The 23464-nt window shown below is 32.0% G+C and overlaps 3 protein-coding genes across 3 annotated transcripts; 1 reads left to right on the top strand and 2 right to left on the bottom strand.

Moving 5' to 3' along the window:
• Positions 1 to 4884: 4884 nt before the first annotated feature.
• Positions 4885 to 5728, bottom strand: LOC149486750 (15-hydroxyprostaglandin dehydrogenase [NAD(+)]-like). Its single transcript, XM_089697857.1, has one exon. It carries the CDS (start codon positions 5709 to 5711, stop codon positions 4962 to 4964), a length of 750 nt encoding a protein of 249 aa, XP_089553983.1. The 5' UTR covers positions 5712 to 5728; the 3' UTR covers positions 4885 to 4961.
• A 10236-nt stretch (positions 5729 to 15964) lies between these two features.
• Positions 15965 to 18695, bottom strand: LOC149486749 (uncharacterized). The gene has a single exon (XM_089698427.1). It carries the CDS (start codon positions 18181 to 18183, stop codon positions 16795 to 16797), a length of 1389 nt encoding a protein of 462 aa, XP_089554553.1. The 5' UTR covers positions 18184 to 18695; the 3' UTR covers positions 15965 to 16794.
• Positions 18696 to 21153: 2458 nt separating this feature from the next.
• LOC149486748 (uncharacterized) lies at positions 21154 to 22187 on the top strand. Its single transcript, XM_089698425.1, has one exon. The coding sequence runs from the start codon at positions 21441 to 21443 to the stop codon at positions 22182 to 22184; it is 744 nt and encodes a 247-aa protein (XP_089554551.1). The 5' UTR covers positions 21154 to 21440; the 3' UTR covers positions 22185 to 22187.
• Positions 22188 to 23464: the final 1277 nt, after the last annotated feature.

Below are 23464 nucleotides of genomic sequence, written 5' to 3'. Positions count from 1 at the left end.
AGAATGGTTGTCCGGAAATTATTTTATCAGAGTTATAAATAAAATTTACTGATAATACCTTAATTATAATTTCCATTATCGAGAATATAGAGCAAATATCTATATATCTATTTACCATCCATATTTTCGATCCTCTTACACAATTTTTTATTGTCCAATTCCCAAATTGATCGCATAAAGATGGTTTTATTCAAAGATTAAGCTCGAATATCTCAAGAAATCAAGCGTAGATAAAACGATGACCAGCCAAAAGCTACGTCATGGGAGTCCATTAACAACTTATTACCAAGTTGTTAAGATAAGAGATACTCTTTATTTTATTATTGTCTTAATCGACCTTCGACGAACAGGTTCGCATTCTCTCTGATAAGGAAATAATGCTGGTAAACTAAACTTAACGGTACTTTACCTTTTATATTCAGAAAAAATCGCTTTTCCAGAGATAAAATGTGAATTTAGGTTCTAAATTGTACCTAATTTCATCCAAATTGGTCTATTTGTTTTTGTGTGATTAAGGAACAATGGGAACATCTTAATTCGTTTAACAATTATTGTAATGTAAGTAGGATATCGTATACGTAATGTCAATTAACACAAACTGACAAGAGCTGACACATTTAATAATATTATTATCTTATCATTGTAGTATAATAATATCTTTCGATTGTGAATGTAGATTAGAGTTATTATTATCAGTAAGTATAGGCCTTTTAATTCATGATTATTACTTATTCACTAGGATGTTTTTAATTATAGAAACAAAAATATAATACACAGAACATTTCATACTAATTGACTATATGATTTATGAAGCTTTGATTTTTTGATTTTAAAATAAAATTATATCAATCACACTATGTTTCGGTTTTTTTGCCAAGACAGATTAAGGTCAACTGATACATTGAAAAATATAACCCTAAATTATTAAAATTAATTGCATGCATGTGAAACCAACTTATAAATTTTGTACCCACCCAAATACGGGCCTGTGTTTTGCCAAAAACTTCGTCGACAATTTTGCGGGTTATCCCGAAGAACCAAATATAATTACGCGGGGATTTACGTGTTTCTTCGCTCTTTGTAGCGATTAAGTGGGGTAAGGGAAATAATTTAAGGTTGATTGTATTATTCTCGAACGATTAGGCCTCATAGAGAATGCTAATTTGTTGTATAGCTTATTATTTATTGTGCGTTTGAAGTAAATGTGTATTCTTAGTAATGATCGGGGATATTATGATGTTATTTTATAATGTGTTGTAAACAATGTATGTTATGTTGTGTTTAGTGAGATAATTAAGTCAGATTATTGAATTGACCACTCATTCATAGGTTACTTTGTGTAAGTTATCCATCTCAATCACTAGCTAACACATAAACAATATCTTATAATTATTATAAGGAAAATGGGACAACGAGAAGTATCTGGGATCCTTTTGAACAGTCCTACCACGTACCTTTTATTTATAAAATAAACCTCACACATAAATTAATCGAATTTATAAAATAATAAACTTCAATCTTATACTTGTTACAAATAAACGTAGAATAATATAACCAATATATTTACCATATGTGCATCACGTTCCAAGCGGTAACAAGGTTGCAGTAAACATCCACAGAGTACACAAACGTGATGAAAACTATATGATTTTGTGCATTTACAAAGCGCGTTGTTCTGTACACATCTAGTATGTGGTTGTTTAGGGAAGAGTTTCGAATATCGCAGTGACATCGTATTAATCACGTAGCGACGCGTCACTTGCAGAGTGACGCGCGTCATTGGAGGCGACAGGATTGCGTGGCTCAAGTTATAAGAAATATATGGATATTTACATTCGATAGATACTGCTTTCCGAATCGGTGGTAAATGTTAAAAATTTTTAAGACGATTCGAAAGTGTTTTTTTTTATAAAAAGTCAAATTGAATAAATATATGTTTGTGTTTGAGTTTGAGTTTGGATAGAAGAAGAACATAAAGGACATCCTGTATATACATTTTTGGGAATTGGTTGCTAACTGCATATTATAATAATGGTAGAGTAGTGAGGATGGATTATGCGCATACGCAATAATTAACACAATTACTTATATAGAGTTAGCATGCAGTGCATTGTCTGATATATCTCTACTACTCTAGAAATATGTATCCACGTTTATCATGTCATTCCGTGATCTAGTATATGTTGGTCCCCATAAAGAAGCAACTGCTGAGCGAAGTAGCTCGGTCAGTGCAGACGTAGTTGATAGGAAATGACGCGCGCTTTTCTTGGCCGAATCCACATGCATCGAGCTGCTTCACATAGCAATAGCTCCACGAGGCTGCTTGCTCTGTGTGGACGTACCTTATCAAATTAATGAGAGGCACGTAGCTGAGTCCTGGAAAATGACGTCACACGTGCTTTCCTCGGAAGAGCCACATCCACACGGACCGAGCTGCTTTACGCAGATATTTCTTGAAGCTACTCGATGTGTGCTTACCCGCCTCATCACATAATTCCTTAAGATCTCACTAAAACCTTAACCCTTACAGATGGGCCACACTCAAACATCCGCTTAGCATAAACGCTCGCGCGGCGTGCCAGCCGCACGGAATGCTAAATTCATTGAGCATTCCAACTGAAGTGGATTCATTCGTGATATTGCGAAAAATACCTCGCGTTTGTTTTTATAGTTCATGGGATCCAAATAATTGTATGGTGGATTGTTTGTTGTTTATGTTAACTAAACTGAACGAAAAGTATAGGTATATTCTAATGCCTGTAGTTTTAATAACTGACCAGTTGTTATGATCAAAGAGTTAAATAAAAAGTTTAGGTCTAGTAAAGCATGCAAGTAACTAAACGGATTTTATAAAAAGAGGATTAACTTGTTAATCTATTGTTTAAGATATTCAATAACAGTATCATACAATGTCGAGGTCACTCTTATCTTACGAGATAAATGAACGAAGTGATTGCATTGTTTTTATTACTGGTGAATTAAATTTTGCCTTCGTTGTTACACGGTCAGCGTGACAATTCTGTTAACAAACACCATCAAACTCTCACTTATCTTTATTATTTTCATCAAATTAAATGTTAGGTAGTATAAACGTACAAACAAAATACAGGAAGTATCCTTTCTCAAATTTATGTCTATTTGTATATGCAATCCCTACCTTCTATTGTAATAGTAAGCCCCTAGATCACTGTCAGCTTACAGAACCAAAAATAAAGGTAAAGTTTCAAGTATGCCAATACTTTACATTCTTATCATGTATCCTATTTATCCTTGTATCAAAAATAGCTCTCTAACTAATTTCAGTACTCAATAAATTGGAAAATTCTTAAAAACTGCCTTGATACTTTTAATCAACTCCCATTACCCAACTCTGGAAACAATTAGTGCCTAATGGGGGAACTCGGGGCTGCCAGATCTAATAAACATCAACTCCGTACTAATAGGGAAAGTCGGAGATATTTACCAGCAAAACGAGGGAATAAAGTATGATTATCGGATGCCCTAATTAAATTTGTGATCGTATCCGCCTAGGCTGCCCGTAAATGGAGTTTAATGGAGGGAAAAAACGGCATTGAACGTTGTAAATAAGTTTAAACGGTTCAAATGTTAGTTAAATGGTAATGTTATTGCGGAAGACGTCTGGTTAGGGCTGTGAAATTGCACTTATTAAAGTTTTTAAGGTTTTTTTAACGAATTTTAAATTCCAGTTACGTGAAAAAAGCTTCTATGTTTTCGCAAGAGTACTGGGAAACTGAGTTTTTCATAAGCCAAGGAATGGGGCAAAAGAGTCCAATTTAGATAAGGATATGGATTTTATGAACTTTTTGCGCTCTAACCGAACTGAGCTAACGTAATACAAAATCTTTACTAAAAACAAAACACTCACTTATCTTTCGATAAACCATCTTGTACGGTAGCCACACTATGGCATAATATTTTTAGAGAATAAATTGTTAAACTATTGCACATTTTGCTAAATGGTCATTCTATTATCAATTTCCTGAGATACTCATAAAATCCTCTTAAAAAGTTTCATAGAATATAGTTAATAACTATTCTTAGAAAACATTTTTGGTATCTTGATGATAATTTAGTAGTACACTTTTCAAGGCTTTCTAAATAAACTGCCTAAATATGGTTTTATAATTTATGATGACACTTCTACCCAATTAAGAAGCTACAATGAACTAACAAAAATAAATATAAAAAATGAGCACCCCAGCAACGGTATGCCAATTATCCAGTAAAGACAAAGATGCCTCGATATCTGGTTTAATTTGCGTTTTTATTGTTCCTTCCACAATGCTATAAAGTTCTCCAATTATTGTTACAGCTTCATTATTATCTATCCGGTGAAGCAATTGTTCAACAATGATTTTAAGATCGGTGAAATTACGATGCTATTGATTTTACTGTTCAAATATTTTCGCTTGACTATTAATCTTAATATATATAAATCTCGTGTCACAATGTTTGACCTCAATGGATTCCTAAACCACTTAACCGATTGCAATAAAATTCGCACACCATGTGTAGTTCGATCCAACTTGAGAGATAGGATAGTTTAAACATGTAAGTACCACGGGCGAAGCCGGGGCGGACCACTAGTGTAATATAAAAAACCGTTGCGCGGTTTTGAGTTCAGTTATGAAATATTCTGAATTTTGACCACCTTTTATAGGAATTTTATAATACACTACCATACTACAAACCAAGGATTTCAAGGATTATTGTTAAGGCTTTTCAAGAACAAAAGAAAGATTTTAAATATTCAAGAGAAAGTAAAATCATAGTCTTTAAAAAATAAAATACGTCATCCTCATATAAATTGAATTAAATTATACAATTTCCTGTTTATTCATCACACACTTTTATGCATATAAATAAATGTTTTGTTTTATTGAAAATGGTATTACATTTAATTATATACTATAGCAACAAAATTAAAAACACAGATATAACTAAACTTGTTTAATAGGATTACCGCCTTCAATGTTCCATGCTGTTCCACTCTTTGCTTTTTCAAACACTTCAACAATTGCGTCAGCCACTACATCTGGGTCCTGCCAAAGTTGTGTTTCTGTAAAATCTATCAAATTTTGTTTAATCTCATCATCCCATACTTGTATGTCAGCTGGCATAGGAGTTCTAGTGAAGCCAGGACATACGACAAGCACTCTTACTCCAGATCTATCAAAATTGAACTCGTGTCCTAACGATTTTGTGAATCCCACTACTGCAAACTTTGAAGCCTGGTAAATGGGGATGTACTGGTCAACTCTGTATCCATAAATTGATGCCAAATTAATGATTGTTCCACCATTCCCTGATTTGTCCTTACGATTGAACTCCCAAAACTTCAGCGACCATTCTATTAACGCTGACACATTGATGTCTATCGTTTTCTTAGGATACTTTTCATTTAAAACACCAGCGCTATTCACTAACACATCTATACTTTTATGGTCATCAATTATTTTCTTCCAAACTGTTTCGACATCAGTTCTTACGTCACATTTGTAAAAGATCGCTTTGTTGTCACCGAATTTTGAATTTAAAGTTTTAGCTGCTTCGGCTCCAAGCTTTTCGTTGAAATCAAGTATGAGTACCACTTTAGCCCCTTTTTGGATAAATTTAATGGCTGCTTCATATCCAATTCCAGAAGCTGCGCCGGTAATCGCGACGATTTTATTTTTAATATCGTAAGACATCTTGACTGGTAATAATCCTCGACACTAATGATATAATTATCAAGCGATTATATATTATATAGGTATATGAAGGTTATCAGAGTAATGTTATTTAATTATATTATATTATTTATAGTATGATTATATTTATCTTTCATTAAGATTGTCTTGATATATAAATAATCGTTACCTATACTACCTATAACTTTTTCATTTTCTACCACATAAATTAAATTAAACAAGTTAAAAACCAGTAGTCACAACTGAAGTTTTTCATTGTCAAATAGTTGCATGCATTTTTTTTATTTTATGACTTTCTTATCTTTCGAGTACCTATTTCAACAATTTTATGATGACGCTTCGCGTTGTGAGGCAATACCATAGGCAATACAGTGCCTGTGGCAATGCAATAAGGACAATAATTATTATATGCGTAATTGCGTGCCAACACTTTTGTTGAACACATAAATACAATAATATATTTTATGAATATATTTTAACTACTTATGGGGTTCCTCATAAATACAAACCTTTTGATACACTTCATAAAATTCACTTATACCTTATAAGGTATCATTCTGTAACCTAAAAAAACATTATAGGTATTTTGTTGAAATATTACCAGCATTTAACTTTAAACTGTTTTGATTAAATCATACGTACATAATATAGAAGCTAAAAAGATAATATTATCCCTATAGTATGCAATTCTATCTATAAGTCCTAAATTTAGTTCCATAGCTTGCATTATCCTTGGCGCAAGGATAAAATATCCATGTTTATAACCAATGCAGCTTGCAATCCTCTAGGAGCCATTGTTAGCGTAGGTCGCGGTAAGCGTTTTACATGCAAATTAGTTCACTAGCTTGTTAAACAGCGCCGCATAGCTGCTACAATATGTAAAGCTATTGGGTAAACAATTGAGGCTTAAGTCCTTCCCGATGTGAAATGTGAATCTTATTGACCAAATCCTGCAGCGCTGCAGCGCTTATAATACATACATCGACATTTGTATAATCCTTAAGGATATCCTCGATTTTTTTTTACTTTCTTATATTGTATCAGCTTATTCAGAATAATATGCAGTTTACTGGTAGGATTGTCAGACTAACCGATATCATTATAAATGAAATTGTAATCTCTACATATTATTTTTTCTCTATTAATGTTAATATGTTTGAATCAAATGCAAGGATTTACGATGATCTGAAAAATAAATTATATCTTCATTCAACTTTTATATTCAGTATATTTTTGGTAAAATTTAAAAAGTTACCTATGTACAATGTACATAATTAAGTACGTGCATAGGATTCGAAATTAATAATATCTCCCGCCTTTACACGGAATCACCACTTACATTCAAAACACCCTATTCTAAGATAAAATCTTAGGATAAAATCATTTCACGGAAGTGTTTTATTTGAGTAATAACGTTTAAGTATCTAAGTTATAATCGACTAGCTGTGCCCTGCGGTTTTACCCGCATCGCTCCTCTCCTGTTGGTCTTAACGTGATGATAATATAGCCTATACTCCTCGACAAATGGGCTATCTAACACCGAAATAATTTTTCAAATCGGACCAGTAGTTCCTGAGATTAGCGCGTTCAAACAAACAAACTGCTTCAGCTTTATAATATAAAAGTACTCATAGGTTTTTCAATATTGGAGAAATAACAGTAAATTGCAGTAAGTATGGATAATTCAAAGAGAAAAACCCACTAAAAACGTCACTCATATCCAGCGAAAGTAAATCTTGGGCACTTTTCGTCGGCAAACGCCGGCTCGTGTTAGTATGGAATTACGGCAAAAATCCCCACAGCAATACACAAGAATAATAAAACTAAGCACAACTTTGCAGGAACGGCTAGCCGCTTTATGGACGCGAGGACATACAGATATCTATTGCGTCGAGCGTTTTTAGCGAACTTTCTAGAACTATACAATCGTAGAACGATCTTCGTTCTCGAAACTTCTGGAAGGTTAATTACAATCGCTTGGTATATTTGTATAATGAATATTATTACGTATTAAATATAAATGAAAAAAAAGATACCATTATGTTTTGATTATATTAGTTACGGCTGAACGGATTTTAATGAATTTTGCTTTGTTGGATTTTTCTATTCTTTCTTTGGATAATAATTGGTAAAATGTATTATAGAATGGATATCTATAAATAAATGAAAGAATAGCAACAGCAAGTTCATCTTACGCTGCGGAATAGATGTAAATATAAAAATGATGTAAATATAAACCTAATGTAAATATTTAAAAAAATATTTACATTAGGTTTATATAAAGTTTATATAACGTTCATTAAAGTAAGGTGCGTTAGAACCTAGGAGATGGTAAATTAAATTGAGGTAAAATAAAATATCTCCATTGAGATATACATATGGAGACGACACCGCCTACATCACTTATGTTCCGCTCAACATACGCCATATTATGGCGTTTCTGCACGCTCATTATTTATTTGTTTTAGTGCCATATCACACTAGCGGATTGCGAGCGGTTTCAAAGCGGAGCGGGTGCGCAACGAATACGTTGCGGGCGCGCAACGAACACGCCGCGGTTGCGCAGCGAATTCGTTGCGGACGCGTCATTTTGTATACTCTCGCACAAAAGCCAGCCCTTCCGCCTTGCCTAACTTCCATTCAATATTTCCATCGTTTCTGTAGCACTCAATTTTTTAACAGTACTGTGGAAATGCACTTACTTAACAGTTAACTAAAGATGTAATAACAACTGGAGTTGTTAAAAAAAGGTGCTATAAAATTGAATTACTAGGACTTTTAGAATGTACCATACATTCCAAAAGTATGTAACGACTGACCAGTATAATCTCTCCCATAGCAACGTATGTTATAAAGAGATTTTGTGAACCTAATTATGAGCAAAGTGATAGTGAGTTGCTGGTTGCTTGATAAAATTTTCTATTCACTGCTATTTATCTAATAATAAGATAGCCCTGTTTTAGTTAAGGAGCTTTAACATTTATTTCACTAATGAACTTTCTTAATGAGCAATTAAGTTATCTGATTGCATTTCGACCAAGATTTAATAGATAAAACAATACCCTAAACATTAACATGTTATGAAACTCGTAAAAAATAATGATCTCATAATTATTATACTATCACAAGTTATAAGTAACAACCAGCACGGATTCCATTTTGTTAATGAGTGTACATGACTGCGACGTAAACGTTGCGCATCTGCCACGCGTCCGCAACGAATTCGCTGCGCAACCGCAACGTATTCGTTGCGCACCCGCTCCGCTTTGAAACCGCTCGCAATCCGCTAGTGTGATATGTCACTTAAGGTGAAACGCATCAAATATGCCTTCGTGTGTGTTACGATATTGCACAAATAATACGGAAAAGTGCAAAGAAATAACTTTCATCGGTAAGTACCTAACTAGATAATAATTTTTAAAACTTAGTTAGAGCAAATAAATGGCACACAGATTTTGTTCGTGGTGTCTCCTCCATACGTAGTAATATTATCTCAATGAATATCTCGATTTTTTTTTTATTTTTCACGTGATTAAATTTTAGTCTATTGTTTTTTTTAATATAAATACGTTACGGTAAGATTATAATCGTCCATGATATAACATACCCGCTGATAAGTTATTTAAAATAAATTTAATAAAAGTTTAAAAATTATTAAATGTTTGCGTGTTAGATTATTGAATACGGATTAACTTTTTATCAGCGTATCATCATCAGACATATTTTAATAATATTTTTAATTATTTTATTATGTCTGCGAGATATGACCACTGATATGTATTTAATCTTGGCTGTCTTGTTACTAAGAAGAATAATAACTCCCAGACATTTAAAAATAGTTTTAATTAGGTACTTATTAAATTTACGATAAAGAATATGTAGGTACTCAATTTACATTGATGGCTCAAAACCTATAAAAAATCGCTTAAGTACGAGTTAGACTCAAGATACTCAGAGTTCCGTACAAATAAAAAAATATTTCTTCTTTAAATGCCTTTACTATGAATATCATGGCATTAATGGCATAATATGTATTTTAAAAGAAATCTTGTGTGCTATATATTATATACATATACGATTACACCCTGTATACCGTATTGTTTATGAACTTGGTAATTTGTTGTTATAGCAGCAACAGAAATAGATATTCTGTGTAATTTTCTAATGTCTTACTATTACGGTTCATGAGATACAGCTACAGCATTACAATATAGGAAATATTGTAATACTGTGTACAGCCTGGTGAAAGAAAACGGACGGACAGTTAATGAAGTTTCAGTAATAGGGCTCCATTTTACATTTTCGGTACGGAACCCTAATCAAAATGAATATGTGTTGCTAAGCGTAAAACTCGAGATAGCTCTATCAATTTTTTTAAACGTTTTTTGAATTTGGCTCAAGGCATGTTTATTATAAAATAAAATAATTTTAAATTCAAAATTAAAAAATTTAATTAAAATTTAAACCTTTATATTTTTTTATATAAAAGAAGTCATTAGGTATTTTTTAAGTTCGTCATTGATTATTATCGATTTAGTGTCCATAGGTATTAAATAATATCATTTTTATTGAATAACTTGAAAATAAAGGCAATAATGATAAATTTGAAATAGGATTAATAATACTCAATAATTCAATAATTCCGATACAAAAAACTCATATTAAATTGATATAAGAAGGCAATAACGATAAATTGCATTTATAAATGCATAAATGCATGCTATAAAAATAACTTGCACAATACAGTATGCGAATGATTTTATTGACATATCATTATTTATATAATATGTTGTTTTTGGGATCATTTTAATTCTAAAAAAATTACCAAAGAAAATTGTTAGAACTGTGAAAGAGGACACGAGATACTCTTAATTACATATACTTATTAATACTATTTAACATTTTTAATCAATACTTATTAAACGGTTATCGATAACACAAATAAAATCAAATTGCTTCAAAAAACATTTCACCAAAAGCTTGATACAATAATCACCCGTATGTTCCAACTAAGTCCGTCACTTGATGGGAACTAATGTTACAAAGCTTTTAGCTCGGAACCTACATACCTCTGGACAATGCCTTATTACCGCAGACACGTACATCAGGTATGATATAGTTAAAACTTAAAATGTCATTAAGAAAGTACTTAGGATATGTCAGACTGTATATTTACCCCTTAGTGACCTAAGTTTTATATAACTTTAAATACTAGCTTTCCGCACGCGGCTTCGCTTCACTCTGTCTAAAACCTAATAAATTATATTATGCTAAAACCTTCCTCTTGAATCACTCTATCTATCAAAAAGAAACCGCATCAATATCCGTTACGTGGTTTTAAAGATTTAACCATACATATAGGGATATACGAACAGAGAAAGCGACTTTGTTTTATACTATGTATTGATTTACAGGATAATAGAAATAGTGGCTTGCTTTGGACATTATCAAAATGTGTGTGTGTGTGTGTGTGTGAAAGAGCTGTGGAAGAGACCATAATAGTTCTTAAAAATGTATCTTATATTTATAAAAATGTCGTGTCGCGGTGTTTGAATTTTAACTCCCACTAAACGTCTTGCCCGATTCTCATGAAATTTTGTGTACATATCGGATAGGTCTGGGAATCGGACATTTCTTTTCATCCCCCTAAATGATAAGAATAGACCGCCTCCTTGATACAGTGGTTGACGCGTGAGCGTAACACCGAGGGGTCCTGAGTTCGATTCGAAAATAAAAGGTCTCGGTCTGGCAGGACACAGAAGGTTGATCACCTACTTGTCCCTAAAGAAAATCGATCAGTGAAACAGATGTATAATGCATCTGCCCCTTACCCCACTAGGGGACATGGGACTTTACTTAAATGATAATGAATAAAGCAGAACAACGTTTGCCGAGACAGCTAGTTTAAACAAAATAATAATAGTTTAAAAAAACTAAAAAGCACGCTTTTAGTTCGGTTTTCTATAAAACGCGTGTTTTTTATTTTTTTTTAACTATTATTTATTTTATCAAATTAGTGTATTGTCATCGGTCCTAAATAAATCTACAAAGTTTGAACGAAATCTGGCCGTTTAAAGTGGGTCAAAATCGCGCCCAAAGAAGTCGGTTACAACTTACAAACTTACAAACATACAGGTGAAGCTAATATAAAGCGTGTAAAAAAGACGTGTGGCCCTCGACGACTGCCGCGGTAAAGCTATTGCATAGCATGCCTTCAAGCCACACCTCCGTGCCCGCCAGTTTTTTGGTTACGGAATTTCTGGATTCGGTCCCCGCGCTCAAGGTCCGCGATAGCAGCTATGCAATAGCTTAAAAATCTAACACCCATAGATTATGTAAAAAGAAATACCGTGTGAAATATTATGAACCTGTACTTGGCCAGTGTGGTGGAGTATGACCAGCGCCGGCCTCTATGAGTAATATTGACTGAGACTATATTTTCTTCTATTTTTAGAGCTGATAATTAAATCCTACTAATATTGTGTTGTACTAATGTAGTGTGTTTGTTACTCTTTCAAGCAAATACTACTGAACCGATTACAATAAAATTTAGCACACATATAGAGGGTAACTTGGATTAACACATAGTATAGGTTTTATCCCGCAAATCCCACAGGAACAGGAACTATGCGAGTTTTTCTTTGAAAACGCGGGCGAAGCCGCGGGCGGAAATCTAGTTACTGATAATTATGTAATTTATAATGATATCAATATAATTAAAGCAAAAATTAATTAAATGTAAATCTAATCTTATAAGACGGATAGCTTCGGTAGCATTGTGTTATATATTTTAATCATCGATTATATAATTGAACGTTGATGGATAATTATAATCCAATTAAAAAATATATATAATAAAAAGGCTTATTTATATATGCTAATAAATATTTTGGAAAATTTTTTATTTCTATCCCGTCGGCTGCAACATATTATATCTCCAGGCCAGCGCAATTCCTTTACTTATTTTAATTTTTTTATTTTTTATTTTTACATACCTACTTACCATTCCACCATTGTTTTCAATAGCTTAATAATAAAAACTTTAAATGAATAAAATATAATTTAATCGTAACGTATAATTTTTATTTAACCAGTATCTATAAAGGCAATTACACACTACCCAAATTAGTTTAGCTGAAAGTAATAATATCATGGACTAATAAATATGTTTATGTCAAGGTTTATGTAAAAGCGTAAATGCTTTTTGGAATATTTGCTTGTAGTTTTCAAAAGGAAAACTAAATTGTAATGATGTAACTTGAAGATTATTTTTAGGTTTATTATACGACTAGAACTAAAGCCCAGTTTTTGATATAATCCTTTTCTATTTGCTACTTATTATATTCCATGCTGCCTATGCCTAGAAGAAGGTATAAGGAAATGTTTAAAGAAAATTGACATAGCTAGAAGATTAGATTTAATTATACAGTTTCCTTTACATTCTAAGGTCTAGAAAAGCAAGTGCTCCAGCAGCCTTATGTTGTTAAATTTCGTTCATGCCCCAGGCGACGCTGACCTACATTTTTAAAGTCACCTCCATTCCTTTTTGTCCAACTCGTTCTATTTAATGTTGTTTACAACTGTTGTTTGTTGATTTCGACGGTTCGTTGGCGAAAAGCAGACTTTTCGATTCGAATTTAAAAACTGCTACCTAGTGTGTTGATTTTCACTGGAAGGATTTTTCGGTGAAATTTTAATGAGCAGCGGTCATAAGTAAAATACGATAATAGAGCTATATTTTTTCTTTACTACTGTACTACTGTATCTTATAATATTAATCTTAACCCATAATATTGATTCCATTTTCTAGCAACTTATAGCCATAATGTTATGTAAATAAATTATTAAGGGTTTTGCACACATTTCGAAATATTAAATTGATGATATTTTCTATGTTAATCCTCTTGAAAATATTGTATATTATCATGCATAAACTGACTGAAATATACAACTTATTTTGAAGCGCCTGCAGATTTGATTAATCTGCAGGCGCTTCAAAATAAGTTGTATATTTTAATATATGTAGTTATTACTATAATATAATATTTAGTATTACTAGTATTAGAATTATTACTAGTATTATGTAGCACTTAAAACGTAACTATAATAATTCATACATAAAATATTAATAATTCAGAGATAACTTCATAACTTTTTACGAGATCTGAAATTGCTATCATCCGACCCTTGTTTTAATCGACTGGCTTTATTTGAAGGGTTGTGACATTTATATTTACAGCATGACATCAACAACAAATATCTCTCATTTAGTTTAAATAGCATCGTTATTGTGTTCGCAATGTTTGATATTATTTATCAAGGTTTTCCTAAAGTATGACTTACCGCTGACGCAATGGTTGTGTTATATTTTAATAGGTAAATTAAAAATATATTATGATCGATTATTTTATTAGATTTCTCGTAGCTTTGGTACTATATTGTTGTATAATTTCCCAGTATTCATTATTTTAATAATATTAAGTACCTAAGTAGGTACGTATATTTATCTCTCAGAATTATTTTGTTTACATAATATTAGTCTCATAGAATTTGCCTAGGTTTTTCAGACCATAAATTTATCGTTAACTAATATAACTCAAATTTATTAAATTTTTGCCATAGGACTAAAAATTATCTATTTTTTAAGTTTTCTGAAGCAATGAAAAACCCACATACAAAGTTATGATTTGCTGTCTCTCGTTTTCTAAACATTTTTTTTAAGGTCCAAAAATTTGTCGATTCCCTATGGCTAAATATCAATATCTGTAAATCATAATATCGTCAACTAAAGTACATTAAACAACACATATTATGACATAACCTCATTAATATTAAACTATAGTTATTTTAATGGCCATAAACACATAGCACAGATATAACGCAGTATGGTAGATAAGGCAGTGAATACTAACAGAGTCATTAATTCATTGTTATTTGCTGCCTTCATTTGTCATTAAATAGTCATATAAATGGATCCCTGCTATGGATATACCAAGGAATATATTATGAGACAAAGAATTTATAGAGACTTATCTATATCAACTAGCTACCAAAAAATATGATACCTATCTGTACCTTACATCCTTCCTACTATCTATACTAATTATACTAATTTACTAATATTTACTATCTATATACATCTTATATATAAAATTCTCGTGTCACAATGTTAGTCTGCATACTCCTCCGAAACGGGTGGACCGATTCTCATGAAATTTTCTGTGCATATCGGGTAAGTCTGAGAATCGGCCAACATCTATTTTTCATATGTACCACGGGCGAAGCCGGGGCGGACCGCTAGTCTTATATATAAAAATGAATCGCAAAATGTGTTGGTAAGCGCATAACTCGAGAACGGCTGAACCGATTTCGATAATTCTTTTTTTATTATATTCCTTGAAGTACGAGGATGGTTCTTATGTAGAGAAAATGTAAACATGTACCACGGGCGAAGCCGGGGCGGACCGCTAGTATTATTATAAAGCTGAAGAGTTTGTTTGTTTGAACGCGCTAATCTCAGGAACTGCTGGACCGATTTGAAAAATTATTTCGGTGTTAGATAGCCCATTTATCGAGGAAGGCTATAGCCTATATATCATCACGCTAAGACCAACAGGAGCGGAGCACTGCGGGTAAAACCGAAAGGCACAGCTAGTAATAGGTACTATAAATGCGAAAGTTTGTGAGGATCCATCCTCACAAACTTGTATGTGTATGTGTATGTATGTTTGTTACTCTTTCACGCAAATATTATTGTAATCGGTTCAGTAGAACCGATTACAATTACAAAACCCACGTACAAACTATTTGTCTATAAATTATCGATTCGATACCAGTCAACTGGATTATGATAGTGGTGAAAAGATAATATAGATATTGTATGTAACACATACTTGATTACATATTATATACTAGCTAGGCCGCGCGGTTTTACCTGCATTGCTCCGCTCTAACTGACCTTAACGTGATGATATATATATAACTCTTATAGCCTTCCTCGATAAATGGATTATCTGACACTGAAATAGTTTGCAAATCGGACCAGTAATTCCTGAGAACTAGTACGTTCAAGCAAACAAACAAATTCTTCGGCTTTATAATATTAGTATAGATATATTATTATGTATTATAATTAATAAAGTACCTACATATTAATATCATCGTGACTGAAAATCGTGAACGCAATGAACGTAAATTTTAACAAAAATATACAGTAGGTATTCGTAAGTGTCTTAAACTTCAAAAGAATGAAAGATCTATTCCCGATTCATCCGGATAAATTTGATTAAATATTGAAATACCTATGATATTTTCCCCATTCATCCGAAGAGTAAATGGTATGTCCGATTCATCCGAGAGTTTTAAAGATAGTTATTAATAAAAAAAGTGATGGAGGGTTGACAAATAAAACAAATATTTTAATTATGTAAATATATATTATTTCTTTGTAAAACTTTAAATAGTAAGATGTAACATATAATATAACACCAGTAATACAGTACCATAAAAATCAACTTTAGGACTTATCTATTATTCTTCCTGTATAGGTTTGATACATATAAATCTGGATATACAACTATTTGTTAATTCTTTTTTAAGCTGTAAACAGTAACAAATACAATATTTAAATTACTACATTAGTAATAAAGTGTTACAAAATCAACTTTAATGCCTATTGCCCTTTTTGTAAGTATAGGTTTGATACATACAGATTTGGATAATAATATTTTTTAACTAATACACTCAAAAATCAACTTTAGGACTTATCTATTATTCTTCCTGCATAGGTTTGATACATATAAATCTGGATATACAACTATTTGTTAATTCTTTTTTAAGCTGTAAACAGTAACAAATACAATATTTAAATTACTACATTAGTAATAAAGTGTTACAAAATCAACTTTAATGCCTATTACCCTTTTTGTATAGGTTTGATACATACAGATTTGGATAATAATATTTTTTAAGTAATACACACAAAAATCAACTTTAGGACTTATCTATTATTCTTCCTGTATAGGTTTGATACATATAAATCGAAAGCCTATGATGTATAAATTTCAGACTTTAATATTAATAACTACGTTAAGTTGCAAATTTTTTCTAAGCAATGACCCAAGGTAATTTCACAGTTTTGATGCTGCGTAATTATATGAGCGAGACGTTTATCAAAATCTATGACATTTTTGTTTCTATATGAAATTGGAATACCCTGTTCAAATTGTTTTATTTTGAGATCAAATTCTTTTATATTTTTCAATAGGAGATCTAAAAATTTAATAAATGACGGTTTTGCATTCGATATTCCTTTATTTAACTTTGAATGCCACCCTTCTAAATGATTTGTGGTCCTGAATCTTTCACCGTAGAATGACCATTTTCCGAAAAAACTAGATTCAATCCAGGCGTTCACAAAGTAGTCATTAAAAGCTAATATTTGCCCGTTATTGGAACAATCTTCCATTATATATAAATAACCATCACTGATTAAGTGTTGTGGCAGAAGTGATAAAGCGCCACAGATTGCAACGTGAGCTTTATGTACGGGATTTTTATTTAATTTTAATTCTTTTGCTTTTTTTCTTAGAGCACTTTTAAAATGAAAATAACAACCTACAATTTTACAATTAGGCATTATTTTTTGCATTGCGTTCATAGCTGCTGCCTCGTAATCAGATTGAAATTTTTTTGGATTCCAATCCGGCACTTGCGACTTTATTATTTGAAAAAGGATTTCATAAGTAGCCTGTTTCTTATTTAATAATAACGCGTATACCAGCGGGACAACGTTAGATGTTTCTTCGGAACTACCCAAATCTCCATGGATTGTGTAAAGTTGGTAGAAGGGCTTAGGACATATTTTAAACGTACCATCTGCAAAAATATGTTCAACTGTTGCTAGTAAGTGCTTCGCATTATGTGTTCCAAATACTATGATTCTGTTCCTTTGGTCTGTATAGTCAGCCAGCAATATTTTGTCTTTATATGCATCTGGGATTTCAACGGCAGAAGCAGTTTGAAATGTGGTTCTTTTCACTCCCAGTGCTTTATTTCTGGAATGGTATAAACTGTTCTTTATTGATGTAAACTTCGGTATTGTTGCTACTAGGTCGAGGCCAAAATCAGCGAGCGAAGACATCTCATTGTTGAATAACGTTGGTATTGGGTCTGATTTCGTTGCAGCTAATTTTCGGCATTGGTTCAGTTGTTTCTTTATTATGTTGGCAGCAAAATTTGGTTGGCATGTATGAGGATCATCACTCACAACTAGATTGTTTTTTGTGACTACACGTCCACGACATTTCCGAGTTTGCCACTTCACACAACACCAAACAGTTGTACCGTTTTTGTTTTCGCGTTTTTTGTTATGCTGATAGCCACCACGCAATAAAAGAAGTCCTCCTCGTTCTGATTGCTCAAAAACTAATTGAGTCTGACTGGAACTACTAGGTTCACAAGTAGAATCCATGATAAACTAATCCAAATCGTAGGCAAAACAACAAATCCGATCACGAGCAAGGGTCAAATGTTCAGAAAGTGATTACAGTAAGTGATAGTAGAGATGTTTCCTGATCGCGAGCGAAAAGTCAACTAAATTTTCATTTATGCAAAATATGTGACATAATTTTTAAAAAGAAGGGTGGTTTTGCGTTATGATGCCGACAAAAGCAAAGTTAAAAACTTTTTACATTGTCTTTTTAAAATTAACAATTACATTTAAATAACAATATTTTAACAAATACTAATCCATTCCGAAAACTCTCACCAGTGTTATCTATCCCATCATAAAACCCCTTTTATGCAATATAGAGCTCGTATTTTTAAATACCTACCTGACGCTCTGTAGCCCTTTTGTTCGGTTGCCGACTGCAAAATTCTCGTAATAAGAACAATTGGTTAGGCACACTTATTAACATTTTTTTGTTAATATATAATGGAAGAAGGGAAAAGGTATTATAAAAATATGGTATCTACCTATATATATATATATATATATATATATATATATATATATATATATATATATATATATATATATATATATTTTTTTTACAGGTTGGTCGTGTCACCTGACCGACGACAAATAAAAGATTTTGAATATTAGAAGATATTATTTTTGTAGTAAGTAGGTAATGTTTTTCTTTTTAGTTTTTTTTTGGGCATTTTAGATAATGTAGGAATAGATTCGTACAGTTTATCTTATAAAAATAAATTTAAAAAAAACCGACTTCCAAAAGGTAAAAATAATAAACCTTCCCGACTTCTAACACGTACTTAGAAGTCGGACAGGTATATTCAATTCACTTTTTAGTGTTGTAAGAAGGGTACAACACGAAATTTCAAGCGAGAATTCGTTACGTATGTAGGTACTTCTTCTTCTTTTAAAAGTCGGTTAGTCTCTATCTACATTCGTATGCAAAGTTACAACACGATACGTGCAGTAGAAGTTAGTGTACATCGTCTCGCAAGTTCGAGAAATCGACCGATTGTCTCCGCCTGGAAACTACTGGATCGATTTCAAATATTCTTGAAATGGGCCCACTCGGAATATATTTCGGGTCGAATGTAAAAAGAATCACATCAATCGGTCAACGCGTTTGGGCGCTATCGATGTACAAACACACAAAAAAACACAACTCGGCAGTTGAGACCCTCCTCCTTTTTGGGAAGTCAGTTAAAAAGTGAAAAAATATTGTAAAAAAGTGAGTACTTGTATTTATACATACATATAATTTGTAATACCTAATACAGTATATTAAAAATATGAGTTAATATATTTTAAAATATTTTTTCTGCTATCTATACTTTTTCTTGTCTTATTTAAGGATATTTTCATGCCGGATGAAAAGGGAATATTTTTTCGGATGAATTGGTAATTATATAATTATAATTTGGATTTCGGATGAATCGGGAATATTTTTTCGGATGAATCGGGAACTAAAATAATTCGGATGAGTTTTGCGGATGAATCGGTAATAGATCGAATGAAACATGGTATGGTAATATTCCCTCAAGGTTACAGAAAACTTTTTGTATCGGAATATAAGAGGCTTAATTTATCTCCAGTGTTGAATACTTTCATAGAATTTGGTAACTTCATGGGAAAAATTGTTTTCATTTTCACAAAAGTTTCTAATTGAATAACAATCAGTTATTACCTATTGTTTTTATTATTTATATAATAGTTGTTTTCAAACTCAAAACTCAAACTCAAACATTTATTTATTCAATTAGACTTCTTCGAGAAGCACTTTTGAAACGTCAATACATATTTTTTACATTTTACATAGGATGAGAAGAATCAAAAACGTATTTTATATCCGCTGTTGGAAACAATGAAATACCTACCTCATAATAACTTTTCACCTTTTTAAATGTAAAAAGGTGAAAAGTTATGATATATTTATATACTACTAAAAAGCAATAGCTTTTTACGAAATTTTCTCGCACAAATGCCTTATAACAATAGAATTGTTTCTTTTCTCTTCTAAGGACATATATGGTTGCATAGCGTTTCTTTGACAGTTTTTCAAAGCTTTAAGATTTTGACTATTCATAGGTATTGTAAGTATGTTTTTTAAGCTCCTACTTGTTTGCTAAAGTGTGTAGGTATCATAATAATATTCATATTATTAAACACCATTAGGTATCGCAATCAATGATAAGATAGAAATGCCCTTAATGTTATTTATCTCTACTTAATCGTCATAGATTATCTTTTATGTTTGTTTTCATTAAACAACATACAGTAGACCCGCGCTATTCCGACAATCGTTTTGCAGGGCCTTGTCGAAGTATCGAATTTGTCGGATTATAGGATGCTGCCTAGATCCCCCTATAGTCCGGATGTTTTCACGCAAGAGTACCTTGTAATTCGACAAATAACGGACCTAATGATAAGATAAGATGTTATAGGTAGGTAGTTTTGTTTCAGGAGTCAAATCATGCTTCATTGTGTATTTTGGAATTAAAACAATATCTTAGAGCAGATCACAATAGTTAAAATTAATTTGTTGACTTAAAAGCCTACGTGTAAAGTAAAAATATGTGTGGGTACATACACATAATTTAAACGAAAAAACAAAAAAGCTTAACTAAAACTAAGTAATAAGATAGTGTATGCCCAAAAATACTGATAACACATTTGCTACCGTACATTGAACTGTAGATCAATACCATAGATAAATTAGATAGATAGGTACTTTATTTCCTATCAAAGTATGACCATAGATTACTAAATAGTTACTACGTCTACTATCACGTATATTACGAAATTAATTATTAATATATTATGTAGTAACAAAAAAACTAAAAAAACATGCAAATCATGAAATGATTGTAGTGTGGTTTGTTTTTCCGGTTCCGGTTCTCGAAACGTAAACATCGTTGTAGCGAAGTCCTCAAACTTATTGTTATTAAAAATAAACTACGACTGTTGGACACGGTGAATAGTAGAAAACAAATAAATGCTGTGGACTTTTGGGATTATTGATTCGTGGAAATAAAACAGGTGAAGATCTAATACTAAACAATTAAAAATTAACCAACAATTCACAATCACATTGAAAGTTGAAACATCATTGAAAGCATTAAAACGTCATAGTGTCAACTGTCATCATCTGTCACGTCACTGTCAGATCGTGTCATTGGTCACATCAGTGTTGCCAACTTAATAATCATAATTCCCCACCGTTTCATTTTACGTTAAGAATTTAAAACTTAAACATGGAAGATCAATTTCAAATTTTGTTCGACAAAATGAAAATAGAAATGCAGAAACAGACGGTAGAACTCAAAGAGTCTATAACTAATTCAATCATGGAGAAAATTGATGAAAAAATAAAGCCTATTCTAGCAGAAAACAAAGATTTAAAGATGAAAATGCTAAACCTTGAGAAAGAGATGGAATATTTGAAAAGAGATAAGAAGCAAAACAATATTATTATTTTCGGATTGAAAGAGGAACAGGAATCTGCGCCAGGACTTATACAAGAGGTAAAAAAGATATTCAATAAAGACTTAAATATAAATATTGAGGATTTTGAAATAAACAACGCTTATCGTATCGGAAAGAAAAACCTAGAAGGAAAGCCGAGACCTGTTCTGCTTTCCTTTGTCAGTTCATGGAAGAAAAATGAGGTTATGAAAGTACGGAAAAATCTCAAAATATATATATCAGAGGATTATTCTAAAGAAGTTCTGGAGAAGAGAAAGATGTTACAAAGTAAACTAAAAGAAGAAAGAATGAAAGGAAATTTTGCGTATCTTAAATACGACAAGCTTATAGTGAAGGAAAATAATACAACAAATGATAAAAGAAAGAGAGAATTATCTTCATCACCGCGAGAAAATACACAAGCAAAAAAGCAAGTGTGGATACCATCACAAACTAACAGACGTAACGCCTTTGACGTCATGAGAGGAAGATCCAACTCTCTTTCTTCCTACACAACAGATAATAGGCAATAACAATTAGCTATCGGCAACCGGAAAACACAAAAACATAAAATTATTGATAACCGAATAATTAGAAACCACCAATCTCCTCCAAGCCGACTGGTCATCGTGGGGGAAAAAGACCGCGACCCTCTAAAGATAAAAAATATCAGTAAAAATAAATATAACGATATATACATAGCAACTTTAAACTGCCGATCACTAGGGACCACCGAGAAATTGAAAGAATTAGAACTAGCATTGGATGAAATAAAATGGGACATTATTGGTATTAGTGAAGTAAGAAGATTTGGAGAAAAAATAGAAGACCATGGAAATTACATACTACACCACATTGGGGAGACGCCCGGATTATATGGAGTCGGATTTATAGTTAAAAAGAGTTTTGCCAAAAACATTAAAGAACTAAGGGGTATTTCAGAACGAATAGCAATTCTCAACATTCTATTACCCGTAGATGGTGAGGAAGAACAAGAATGGACTATAATCCAGGCGTATTCGCCTATTGAATCAAATAAGAAAGAAGATATAGTAAAAATAGAAAAATTTTACGAAGACCTACAATTAACTACTTCATATGCATCAAAAAACATGATAATTATGGGTGACTTTAATGGACAGATTGGTAAACAAAAATGTGGAGAAGAATATAACATAGGATGTCATGCATTTGGCAATAGAAGTAAAAACGGCTCACGACTAGTTTCATTTGCCATTGAAAATAAGCTAAGCATCCTAAACAGTTTTTACAAAAAGAAACCATCAAAGAAATGGACATGGATCTCTCCCAATGGCCGATATAAAAACGAGATCGACTATATTATGTCTAACAATATAAAAGTTTTTGAAGATTTGTCTATTTTAAACAACTTCAATTTTAACTCAGACCATAGAATTGTTAGAGCAAAACTATCAGGAAAACGTGCTAAAAGAGCACGAAAATATCAGTACAGCGTGAAAGGCATTGAATGCACCGGTAGCAAAGATTTACTTCTGAAAAACCTTGAAATATCACTGCAAAATGGTGGTAAAGAAAGAATGTCGACTCAAGAAAAATACATCAGATTGATCAAACAACTAAAAACAGAAACTATGAAAGTAAACATAACTAGTAAGAAAGTGATATCATTTAAAACTAAGGAATTATTACAAGAACGGAAAGAACTGATACAACAAGGAAGAACTTACAAAAACAATGGCCATAAGATAGCAGAATTAAGTAAAAAGATTAGTGAACAACTTAGAAAAGAACGGAAAATGAAAAGGTCAACAACATTGAGAACATACATAGA

Source organism: Colias philodice, chromosome 8 (genome assembly GCF_061535455.1).
Source record: "Colias philodice isolate Cphi_HAF_F1 chromosome 8, ilColPhil1 Martin Lab GWU primary, whole genome shotgun sequence".
Classification (NCBI taxonomy): domain Eukaryota; kingdom Metazoa; phylum Arthropoda; class Insecta; order Lepidoptera; family Pieridae; genus Colias; species Colias philodice.
Note: the sequence above shows the minus strand (reverse complement) of the source record. Positions and strands in the feature narration are given on the sequence as shown.

Excerpts from the sequence above, each read along its gene's own strand:
- LOC149486750 (XM_089697857.1), bottom strand. The coding sequence starts at position 5,711 with ATGTCTTACGATATTAAAAATAAAATCGTCGCGATTACCGGCGCAGCT.
- LOC149486749 (XM_089698427.1), bottom strand. The coding sequence starts at position 18,183 with ATGGATTCTACTTGTGAACCTAGTAGTTCCAGTCAGACTCAATTAGTT.
- LOC149486748 (XM_089698425.1), top strand. The coding sequence starts at position 21,441 with ATGGAAGATCAATTTCAAATTTTGTTCGACAAAATGAAAATAGAAATG.